Source organism: Solanum dulcamara, chromosome 11, assembly GCF_947179165.1.
Source record: "Solanum dulcamara chromosome 11, daSolDulc1.2, whole genome shotgun sequence".
NCBI lineage: Eukaryota > Viridiplantae > Streptophyta > Magnoliopsida > Solanales > Solanaceae > Solanum > Solanum dulcamara.
The window spans coordinates 31,176,808-31,189,651 of NC_077247.1; the positions used below are offsets into that span (position 1 = coordinate 31,176,808).

Here is a 12,844-nt window from a genome sequence, read left to right on the forward strand (position 1 = left end):
AAATGTATTTTTTTAAATTTATATGTTATTATACCAGTTTACTATAAATTAAAAATTAAAGATTCATGTCTCCTGACTCTCAGCGTCATGCCCTCGTTTTTTAAAACACTGCTTGCAAGTGGAGTTTAGACAGAATAAAATACATGTAAATTTTACCTTTATCTTCATGGGGACGGAGATACTATTTTTTGATAAATCATTCGCTCATAATCGACAAGTAAAATATGAATTTTTTTATATATACACTAAAATACAAGAATAAAAGTAAAAAATTGTTTTAAATATACTCCATCCGTCTCATTTTAGTTGTCATGATAAAGTTTTGCACAATCCTTAAGAAAATATTAATTAGGAGCTTTATTTGATTAATATATCCCTTATTAATTCTTTAGTCTTTATCTTTTTATGTGACTGTTAATTTTAGAATAATTAATATTAAGCATAAAATTAAAAAAATATAATTAATTCTCTCACGCGACAATTAATATGAGAGTAGTAAAATTAGTCAAAGTAAACGGAGAGAGCACATTTAAAGCAATCCATTTATAGTATCTCTGTCCTCACTTTTATTTTACTGCCCCCACCCCACCACATCGACCACACATGAAATAACTGCAGATATTATAAAGTTCAGAAAAATGAATTGAGCCACATAACTTATCCTTTCATTTTCTTTTGATAAGTAGAGATAAAACATACACAAGTTAGGAATTAGTGGCCTAAAAAATTCATTGACAAAAGCATGAAATTAATTCATATATAGTTGAAACAAAATGATCTTTTATTTCATTGTTTGATTCTTGTACGATCAATTCATATTGCAAAAAATCAAATCAATCAGTTGTACAGATGGTGGGACAGAGAAAAATTACACACATTTTTATATAGAAGTATTACGGTACAAGAAAAAATGCACTTGAACCTCATTTGACAGAAAGAATAAACAGATTTAAAAATGAAAAAAAGATAAAAATATTGCATGATATTTTGTGGTTACATTCGACTAGCAGGTAACGATCCCATTCCATTGGCAATCTCTCTGAGAGAAAACTTCTGAATTTTCCCAGTTGCTGTTTTTGGAAGTTCATCCATAAAAATTACCGTCTTCGGTATCATATAATGTGGCAATCTCTCCCTACAGAAATCTATAATTTCCTTCTCCTTCGGTTTAAGTTTGAGTTCCATCTTCAAACTCACAAATGCACAAGGTGTTTCTCCCCAAAATTCATCTGGCCTTGCCACAACTGCTGCCTCATTCACAAAATTGTTTGAATAAAGCACTGATTCTACTTCAACACTGCTCACATTTTCACCCCCACTAATAATAATGTCTTTTGATCTGTCTTTAATTTCCAAGTACCCATCTGGATGCATAACGGCTACATCCCCTGTATAAAGCCAATCATTTTTCATGCATTTTGATGTAGCTTCTTCATTTTTCAAATAACCCAACATTATGCAACCACCCCTTAATACAATTTCCCCCATTGTAACTCCGTCTCTCTTTACACTGACTCCAGATTCTGGATCCACCACGTCCACTTCCGTCATTCCTAAGCTCTTAATCCCTTGTCTAGACTTTAATTTAGCCTTCACATTCGCCGGTAATTTGTTCCACTTAGGCTTCCAAATACAAGACACCACCACCCCTGCCACCTCTGTCATCCCATACCCGTGGTTCACCACGAATCCCAATGATTCGACTCGGAGGACAACGGTGGCAGGGGGAGGAGCACCACCGGTACGGAAGTGCACGGGATTTTTTAAGGGCTTAGCACAGGGGGAATTGGCTAGCATAGTGAGTACCACGGGTGCACCACACATATGTGTGACATTATATTTGGTTAGGGCATGAAACACAACATTAGCGTCGAATTTTCGAAGACAAATGCTGGTTCCACCAACTACAGCCATACCCCATGTGTAACTCCATCCATTAGAATGGAACATTGGGAGTGTCCATAGATACACTGGTTGATTTGGTACGGACCAATCTATTAAAGAATCAACCGTGATAATAAAAAGAGATCTATGAGAATGTACCACTCCTTTAGGTGAAGATGTTGTCCCAGAAGTGTAGTTCAATGTCATCGGTTCCCAATCATTCTCAGGTCGAATCCAATTGAAATTCTCATTCCCCTTCGCCAACATTGCATCATAAGTAGTACATTCATCGAAATCCAAGTTTGAGTTTTCATCTTCTATAACGACAAGAATTGGAGGGTTCATGTGAGATGGAAACAATGAAAGTGATTGAAGTACCAAAGAATATAGTTGGTAATCAACAAATAGGAGTTTGGATTCACTATGTTGGAGTAGAACAGAGACGGTTTTAGCATCGAGACGAGTGTTGATGTTGTTGAGTACAGCACCAGCCATTGGTACAGCAAATTGGAGCTCCAAAGTTGCGGGGATATTAGGAGCTAAAACAGAAACAACTTGGCCTTTTTTGATGCCAATGAGGGAAGAAATTGAGGAAGCGAGGCGTAGGGATCGAGTAAATGTTTGAGACCAAGTGTAGGTAGTTGAGTTATAGACAATGGATATACTTTCCCCATAAGCTACAGCAGCTCTTTCCAAAAATGTTAATGGCGTAAGGGGAGATGAATTGACAGAGCTTGGCTTCAATTGATCCATATATATATATATGTTACTATATAGGCTATAGAACTGTCTCTTTCTTTTACTAGGTTCAATCTGGTTTTGACAACTTTGAGAGGTTTTTTATAGTTTAATACTGATGAAGGGGAATGGGGATAGAATTGGCCAATTAAGGCTGAAATATTTGATGAATGAGCATGATCCTAATACAGTTGGATAAAGGGGGTTTGTTTGTAGATCCAAGAATTGTATGAAAATAAGTTATAAATAAATTGAACAAAGATAAAGAGTTTGGAATTATTTTTTATATGGGGCTTTTAAGTCTGTCTTTGTAGACGGTCGAAATTTATTGCTGTGGCGAGAATTTAGTTGAGGTAGAATATCGACTGTCTAATTGCTGGCTCTCATAAATTCTCACTATAAAGTATTCCTTAATATTTTGCTTTTATTTTTAGGTAGACCAAGTGCAAATGCAACCGCACCGTGTGTGGGAATAACTTCCAACAATATCAACTTGCTGTGCTCATGCAACGTTGCCCAAACTTCAAGCACGACCATGTGTTTTTCCAAGATATGCATATTCAAGTAATCGAAACATATTCTTTCTCACCAATAAGATTTGTGCCCTCTTTGAGGCATTCTTAGGAGATCATTTGTAAATTTACAAATTAATTTTATACATAATCATAACCAGCTACCAAACATAATATTACTTACCCTCCCGACTTGTGTACACACAACACAAAAGAAGACAGACACAATTACTAATCGGACAGTGCACTAAGGCGCACACAAATTCTCTCAAATAATTACTCAACAGTCACCACCGCCATAATCACCCACACTCTACCTGGGATTCATTTTTTCAGAATCAGTTTTTTCTATTAATGTTCTATTTTTACTGCATTTTATTAGTTATTCCATTAATAATGAATTAAATTCATTGGTTTATGTTATTTCTGTTTAATCATTATTAGGTTGAACACAAAATTAAGGTACTTCAAGCCTTACGCAAATGTAAGACATTTAAAACACTTGTTTCAATCAAAGAACGCAGACACATCTTTTATTTATTCTTTTCTACATTGTTGTAAATAATCAAAATTCACTAAATTAAATCAAAGATGTGTAGATGGACGATATGGCCACAGATCAACCACCAAAAGTGGTCATTGCCGCAGGGGCGGCTTTATGCAAGTAAAAATAAGGCACTTGCCTTACGCCTCATTTTTTAGTAATAATAAAATTATTATAAATATTTATAAAATAACATAATAAGTATACCGACTGTTTAGTTTAATACTATGATTCAAAGGTCTTCGTTTACTTTCTAATTAAATTTCAAATTCTATGTCAAGTCTAAATCAAACAAACAAATTAAAATGGAAAGTCTTATTTATAAAAAGTATTTTTTTTCATATAAAAACAAAAATACAACTTTACATCTCAAAGTAATCTTTTAAGAAATATATTATCAACTTTCCATCTTAAAAAAAATTAGAAGAATAAACTTTAACTAAAAATCATTATTATTATTATAAAATTTAAGGCCTCCAATTTATTTTTAATTATAGGACATCAAAATAATTGAGCCGCGCGGCAATGATTGGCCAAGTTCCCTCCTTGCCATTAACTATATCAGTCTGATCAACAAATCCACCAATAGTTGCACATATCTTTACCTGTTCTAAATTATGCTAAGGCGTTAAAACACCAAACTTTAAACATGTGGTGACGAGTTCTACAAATTTGCCTAGTATCCCTTTTAAATTAGTCACTCTACTTCATGGCAAGCTTAATATCAAATGGTCAGAGTCAGAAGTTGCAACCATGGATATTATCGAAAATCTTTAACATGTTATGGGGAAAATTCTCATATGATTGGCCGAATTTAGAGGAGTTGAGAATCACAATTTTAATACATTGCAACATTAAAGGAGATTGTCAAATAGATTCATTTAGAAATTAAAATATTTTGATTAGATTGGCATTGAAAGGAGATTTTTATGATCTTACATCAAAGAAGGTTGTTTATATCAAATCTAAAGATGGTAATTTGCATCAAATAATGTCATTAATATATGATTCCAAGTTCAAATTGGAGAAGGAAACCACAGAAGTGATGGTGTGGATAATATTTCCTAACATGTTGCCAACCTATTATGTAAAAGAATCATTATTTTTTTGGCCTCAGCAGTAGGTATCACACTTCACCTGGACATGACCACCATTAATAAAACAAGAACAAGTTATATTAAAGTGAAGGTCTTAGTTGATCAGATGACTAATTTTCCATTCATTAAGGATGGACATAGAAGATGAAGACTACCTTCCAAATATTATAAGTATTGCAAACTTTAGGGCCACAATATCTTTGAGGGTAGATTCATGCATCATGAGTTGGCAAAAAAAAAAAAGATAGCAAGGAGGATGATATTCCAAAAGGTAATGGCGGTCAGGACAACAAGGAGAAATGTATTAGAGGACAGGATAATAAGGAGAAAGGTCTTATATGAACTAACAATTGGGAGAAAAGCACAATAGGAACGGATAATAGGGAGAAAGGCAAAGGCACCAATAACTAAAATGTCAAAAAAGACTATACAAAAAATGATATAGGAGGAAGTCAACCCACTTGATCATTTTCAAGGATGCTTACCAGTGGCAAGATAGTAGGAAACCCAGACGATTGGAATGCAATTAAAAATAAAAAGGGCAAGGAAAAGGTCAATACTAATAGTAATCACACAATCACTAAGAGTAATGAAAAAGAGCCTTATATTACATCTCAGAATTAGTTTTCTGCGTTAGATACTGAAAAATCGTAGGAAACAAATAAGAAAGATTACAAGGTGAATAAGAAGACAGAGAAACATAGTGATAAGAGTAAGAACAGAGCAAATCAGAATACTCATTTCAACACTAGGATAAAACAGATGGGTGCAACATACCAGAGTTTAGGGCTCAGTGCAAACAAGCAACGATAGAATGAAGAAGAGGCAACTAACACTAAAGAACCCGGCCCGTAAATGAATAAGAGCCAAAAATTCAGGAGAATCTATGAGAAAACTTGTGTACCACAAATGAACATACAATCTATAAAGGCAATTCATGATGTGACTCCGGAAATTCTAGAAGGCGCGCAATCATGATCAGTTTAAAGGCAATTCATTTCCCGCAAGTCAATTGACGATTGTGATTGTGATTGAGTCGCAGATCACATCGGCGAAATAATTTGTTATTTTTAGGATTCCAACTTTGTGAGTCATTATTGTCACACCCTAGCCTAGGGATTTAAATAGCAAATGGTGCCACACTCGACCCTGAGTCGACTCTTTATGGACAACTAGACTACTAGCGTTATACCAACTATGAAATCAAGAAAACAAATAAAATATCTCCACTTAAAATAAACCCTCGATCAACAAGGTCTTAGTCAACATAATCTATAGTAAACTGAGTTAATCTCATCAATTCATACAGAACAGAAACTAAATCTTGTGTGGGCCGTTGAGACCTTCATGCTGACCATAAACAACTTATGTTATGCAGGCCATCGAAGCAATCATGATATCTAGAAGCATATAAACTGAATACATATAATCATATACAATCATTGCCAATAGGCCGTTGTGCTAAAATGTCAAATCAATAAGGCTAATACAGCCGACAACGCACATCGATGCAACTCAAAATCCAAAAGCCTCTAAGAGTAAAATATTTAGTCGAGGCAAGGGCCTGACCTATCCATCATCTGTACATAACAAAATACTAACAAGCCTATGGATCTGGAAACTCCAAAAAAGTGGAGCTGACCAATCTACTGGAACTCAGCTACACTATTAAAGAGACCTATGTATTTAGCCCAGGCAAGATCCGGACCTATCCATCAACTGTACATAACAAAATACTGATAAACCTTTGGATCTGGAAACTCCAAAAAAGTGGAGTTGACCAATCTACTGGAACTCAACTACACCATTGAAGAGACCTATGTATTTATCTGTCAGGACCTACAGGGAAGAATGCAACGCCCCTAGATAACGGGGCGTAGTACAATATAATGTACCGAGTATGAAGGCTAATTGAATAATTGAGAAGGTATTATAATATACTGAAAGTAATTAGGCAAGAGAGTCAAGAATAAGCTAAATGTACTGACCTTCTCTTGAATTTTGCAAACAAACACTAATCAAACAACAACTTACTCGGGCCCCCATAAGGCTGGCAAGTATAAACAACAAACAATACAACCTGCCCAGGCTCTCATAAGATCGACAGGTACAATTTCACTTATATACCTCTATTGGTAATACTCTAGCCACGTAGGCAATCATTACGTCTCTATAGCCCCTCAAGCACCGAGTGAATAGCCTAAAAGGCAATTGTTATGCCTTAGTAGCCCCTTAGTCATTCTGTATATAGCCTCTTAGGCATTTTGCATATCAATAACCCCTTAGACAATTTGTATATAGCTCCGAAGGCAATCACTATCTTTCAATATTCCCTTCAGCATCAACATAGCCCTGTAGGCACCAATATAGCTTCCATAGACAATAGGTATAAATCGTAGAGGCGTACATGTCTCAATAGCCTATTAGGGAAATTAAATCTGCACATAGCCCCAAAGACACAAGTTAATTCCCTACAACTAACCACAATAGCCCTGAGGGCAATAACAAATAATCAAATAGCCCGAGGACAAGCAATGTGTCTACAAGCAACTTATGCAAATAATTCTTATGCCTTACCTAAATACGGGATCGCTAATAATAGAATACAAATCTTAAAGAGGGATGTATATATCAACCACATTGCTAGAACAATCAAATAATACGAGTAACTTGGCTACAACAACTAGCTATATCTTTTTTAAGCTTTAAGAAAACTTGCCGAAAGAAGAAAATAGCCCTAACATACCTTTTTCGGTTGAATTCATGTTGTAATCTTACTTTTTCCTACACCTCTATGATACTACACCATGGATTAATCTCAATCAATAAATAACCATAATAATTACTGTGACAATCTGATAATCAACATGAATTTATGATAAATTACTATTTGGGATCTAAGGTAGCTATAAATCGATAAAAAATTATTCTTACCACATAAAACACATACAAAACACTTCTACAAACTCAATACATAGCAAACCACCATTGACACAATCTCCATGAAGATACGCTGCACAATTCATGGAGAATTATACCAAAACAATGAGCTCGCGACATAGAGCAACTTTCGTTAAAGACTCAAGCCAAGATCATAAACATATGAGGATGATTTATGCTTTGATTCTCTGATTTTTATGGGTTTTTTCATGAAGAAAATGAGAAAAATAGGTGAAGGTGATAGTCTTATTACTTTTCATCAACCTAGGGACCTCACTTCCCACCTCTGCTTTGCAGTCTCATTAAAATAGAAATATCTCTCTATTTTGAAGTTGCATGGACAAATGATTTAATATGTCGGAAACTAACTCTTAGACCTTCGATTTGATAGGTACTGTGACCTATAAATCTGTATAGATTGGGATAAAAGCTTTGAGATATTTGACCTAAATTTCAAAAAGTGTAAGAAAGTAACTTGCAATAACCTTTATCGATTTTTATTTTGCAACTTGTTTGAATTCAAAGCTTAAAATATGACTAGGGTGTAATTCCAATACGTAATAACACATACTTCTTAGCATATTAAGCACTCTTTTAATTTACACATTTCGAAAGGCCGGATGTTACAATTATGAATAGACATATTTTTTTTTTAAAGAGTCTCCAATTTAGTTTAGTATTAGTTTCTGTCATACATGTTTGAACAAGTTCCAAGATTTTTTTCTTTGTAGTTTCTTGTTCAAGAACACCATTATTCTTTGACGCTTTAATATTGGGAAGGTGATTTCTAAAACTGATGTGAATGCACGTAATTAAGACCTAGTGAAATTTATGTTGTTTGCTCTATTTTTTATGTGTTGGATTGTAATGATCGACTCCTAACATTTGTTTTACTGTTTCTTAACTTTCATGGACCTCAAAGTGAGAATGTGAAACCTTTGTCGCTAAAGCTAGCTAGTTTTGCTTTGATTACTTTATAAAATGATTATGAATTGAGTTAAATTTACATCACCATTGATGTCTGAGTTGATTCAATTCCAATACTTTAATCTATAAAAGAAGAGTTCCAGTTCGGACTTGTAAAAGCTTCGAGATAGAGTTTATGATAGAATCAATTTTAATGAGTTTTTCACGATACCAACATCTTGGATTTCGAATTTGGGTTAAACTGAAAACTCATTTAAAAAAGGAAAAATTACATAAGTTAATATAGCTACTATATATACATAATGTAGAGATATTTTCAAAAACTTATCTAATATAGCTATACTTAGAATTTTATAGCAAATCTCTCCTCTCTCTTTTTTTCTTGATCGTCACTCTCATCCCACTATACCCTCTCTCTTTCTCTCTCCCACTCTCACTTTCCTTCCTACCTAGAGATGTACAAAAATCGAACTGACCAATAAGTCAAATTGAATTTTTTTAGTGGGTTATTGGGTTAATGGGGTTGTAATGGTTTTATAAAAAATAATTATCGGGTTATTGGTTTGATTTTGATTTTTAATATTGGGTTATTGGGTAAACCGTTAACCCATTAATACAATCATAATTTACTACTTTACCCCTAAAAAATATTAAATATTAATATCAATACCTTATTGGTTACTACCTTTGTCCTTTAGCCTTCAATTCACATTATTGTCCTAGTTCTTTTATTTGTGTTGCACTTGATGTGTTGTTTTCATTTTAGTCACTATTATTTTTATTTTATGAGCATTCTGTAAAGTTACATTATTTTTTTGTCACGCCAAATTATTGGAGAAGTCATATAATTATTTTATAAACACTTTCTTATTGGTTAAACCGAAATCAAACTATGAAGGACCAAAATCGATAAAAAAAATATCTTATTGGTTTGTTATTGATTTAGCATATTTCAAAACTGAAAATCGATAAATCAAACCGATAATATATAAAACTGAACCAAACGGACTGAAGCACACCCCTATTTCCTCCTCTCACATTCTCTTCTCTCCCTCTCTCTTCTATCTACTGATTTTCTCTCATTCTCTCAGATGTTTTTACTCTTTGGTTGTGCGTATCTCAGTGTAACACCTCAAACGTTCTAGTTTAAATCAGACATTACCTATTAAAACCTAAGGGATTAAGTGGTTAGGAACTTGCAAGAAATTAACTTTTACGAACATCATTTACGGGCCATAAAAGGAACCACAGACCGTAGATGGACTTGTAAATCATACTTTAGAGAGTTGGGCTTCACCTTGAGTATCATGAAGCCAAACCACGGGTCGTGAATCAAATTATGGACTGTGGATTGGACTCGTGGAATGAACTTCACAAATGGAATTTCAATCTACATTTACGGACTTAGTCTACGGTCCGTAAATGGAACCACAAATTGTAGATTGGTCTCATAGATGAAACTTCAGAAATTCAATATTTAACCTGATTTCTACGGAAGGGATCTACGACCTGTAGATCAATCCATGGAACGTAGATGGCCCTCGTGAAACCTGCCGAAAGTTTTTCTTTCAGGGTTATTTTGATATTTTCCCACTTTTTTAACTCCAAGACTACATTGTTTGACCTATCATAAGTGGGATTAAGGGGAAGTTAGTTGACTAAACCTCCCCATTCACGCCCAACACTCAGACAATCAAAATCAGTACAACTTAAGTTCTCTCAAAAAAGAAACTAGGGTTCTTTATCTTCAAACTTCAGTTCAAGGATTCAAGCTAGGGTTTTCCATTTTAGGTATGTGGAATTTCATCAATGGATATTCTTTCACCCATTGAGTCCAAAGTAAACCTAGTTCTTCAGTTAATGATTTCTACAGAAGTTAGGGTTCTCATGAAAAGCATGATTTTCATTATATTTTCTATTCCTCTTCAAGAATAGCTTGATTTTGTATTTTCACCTATAATTCAATACTTTTAAATACTATTTCATGAATTTCAGAAAAAAGATATTTCATATCTCAGAACTATGTTATTTTAGATTGCATGTCTCAGATTATCATTTTCTTATAGTTTAAAATACTTTCAGATAAAGCTTTTATCAGTTTATTAATATTCAGGAGCTATTCGTATTATCATTTTTATTAGTATTATCAGTTTATTTATATTATAAATTTATCAGCATAAATTTCATTTGGAGTACTACTTAGCACTGAGAGGACCTAGGAATGAAGGCTCACCAGTTCGTTTAGGACTGAAACCTTTAGTAGAAATTCCTAAGTTCCAGAAATACATTCCACCATAGGTTTTAGGGTCATCTATCAGATCGGGATTGACTGCTTAGTCCTTTATAGGAAATAACTTAGTGGCACCATATTAGCTCAGATGAGCCTTTATGTCATGACAAGATATATTGGAACCTTTTGATGGGCATTATACATCAAACTCCATGTTTATCTCACGTGATTATATTTTGATTGTTATTAGCTCCCACAGTTCAGTCTTAGATATTGCATGTCCTTGAATTCAGTTAATACAGTTGAGTACTTATCAGTTGCATATTTTATTACTTGGTCATTGAATCGATTCATGTATTTCAGTTCAGTATTTCAAATTTATCATGTTTAATTTATTAGACTCATCATGTATATCTGAAATATCCAGTATATTCAAAGTTCTGACGGCATACTCTTCGCGCTATATTATTTTATAATATAGGTTCAGAAGCTTAGTATTCATCTCACGGTTAGTATGCTTCCATATCAGCTCAACAACAGAGTTTGGTGAGTCCTTATCTTTCGAGGAAAACCCTTATATTTATTTCATTTATTTAGTCTCTCACTTTTTAGTATGTTAGAGTTAGCTGGGAGCTTGTCTCAGTAACTCATCTTAGTAGAGGCTTTTAGTAGGGCTGGGCGTTCGGTATTCAGTTCAGTATTTTTAAAGTTTCGGTTCGGTAATTCGGTGATCGATAATTCAAAGTATATACCAAATACCGAACTTTCAAACTTCGGTTTGGTAATTCGGTAATCGGTAAATCAAACTTCGGTTCGATACGGTATTCGGTAATATCATATATTTTTAATAGTTAATGTACAATAAAAATTTATTCGTATTTAATATTTACATTAATCTAAAGAACACATATCTTAACTTACATTTTTATTACTACACCATAATTAAGTAATATATGCATTTTAACTTACTGAATACCAAAACCAAAATTGCTCTGAAGCCACATTCTACGGAGGAGAAATGATACATCTTAAACAAAGAGAAAATAATTTATGAATAGATGCAGAATAAAAAAAATATTACCATGTAATAAAAATGATGAAAAAGAGTGAAAACAAAAATCTCTAATATATCACACATAATTTTTAATTTTTTATACATATATTTTTTTTTTTGAATTATCCAAAAACTCTACATCACTGCACTAATTATTAATTAGTTCCTGCAAAGATATGAAAGAGTTGGAATCTTTCATTTTCAATGTAACTACCAAACAGTTTATGTAGATAACTGACGTGGTGAATAATGCAAAGTGAAATTAGAATTCTAAACCAATTGCATAAATTTGAAATTAGAATTTATAATTTTTACATGTACATGAATTTAAATTTTAGCAGTTATCCATAATGTACGTGTTTGAAAGTGTGCATATAGTATATTAGTATGTTGTAAACGTGGGAAAGTTAAAATGAAAATGGTAAGGGAAATGAAAAAATGGGATAGTTTCCTCTTACTGAACTCTTTTCTTTTTAGTAATTTTTCTTCTTTTTTTCCATTTTTTTGTATTAATGATAAAAAAAGAAAAAAAATGATATTCGGTATTTACCGAATATCGAATACCGAGTTTTATATTTCAGCACTGAATACCGAACTAAATTATCGAATATCAAAATATTCGGTTCAGTTCGGTAATTCAATTTTCGATATTTTATGTCAGCCCTAGCTTTTAGATAGGCAGTCGGATATTAATTTTCAGCTTTATTTTATGTTTGAATGAACTTCTTTGAGCATTTAGTTTATGAGAGCATCAGTTTTAGTGTCCTAGGGTTTCTAATAGCCACATTAAGTAGCGTTTGATTCATGGGTGTAAAGTGTGCCACATTTATAAATGAGAAGCTATAAAATTTTTTAGGAAATACGTCCCTTCTTTCATGCTCTCAATCATGCGATATATAGAATTTAAATCTATTTAAC

General features: G+C 33.3%; 1 protein-coding gene across 1 annotated transcript; it reads right to left on the minus strand.

Annotated features, from left to right (window-relative positions):
- Positions 1-857: 857 nt before the first annotated feature.
- LOC129873505 (probable CoA ligase CCL11) lies at positions 858-3,835 on the minus strand. Its single transcript, XM_055948615.1, has one exon. The coding sequence runs from the start codon at positions 2,635-2,637 to the stop codon at positions 994-996; it is 1,644 nt and encodes a 547-aa protein (XP_055804590.1). The 5' UTR covers positions 2,638-3,835; the 3' UTR covers positions 858-993.
- Between the last annotated feature and the right edge of the window lie 9,009 nt (positions 3,836-12,844).

Excerpts from the sequence above, each read along its gene's own strand:
- LOC129873505 (XM_055948615.1), bottom strand. The coding sequence starts at position 2,637 with ATGGATCAATTGAAGCCAAGCTCTGTCAATTCATCTCCCCTTACGCCA.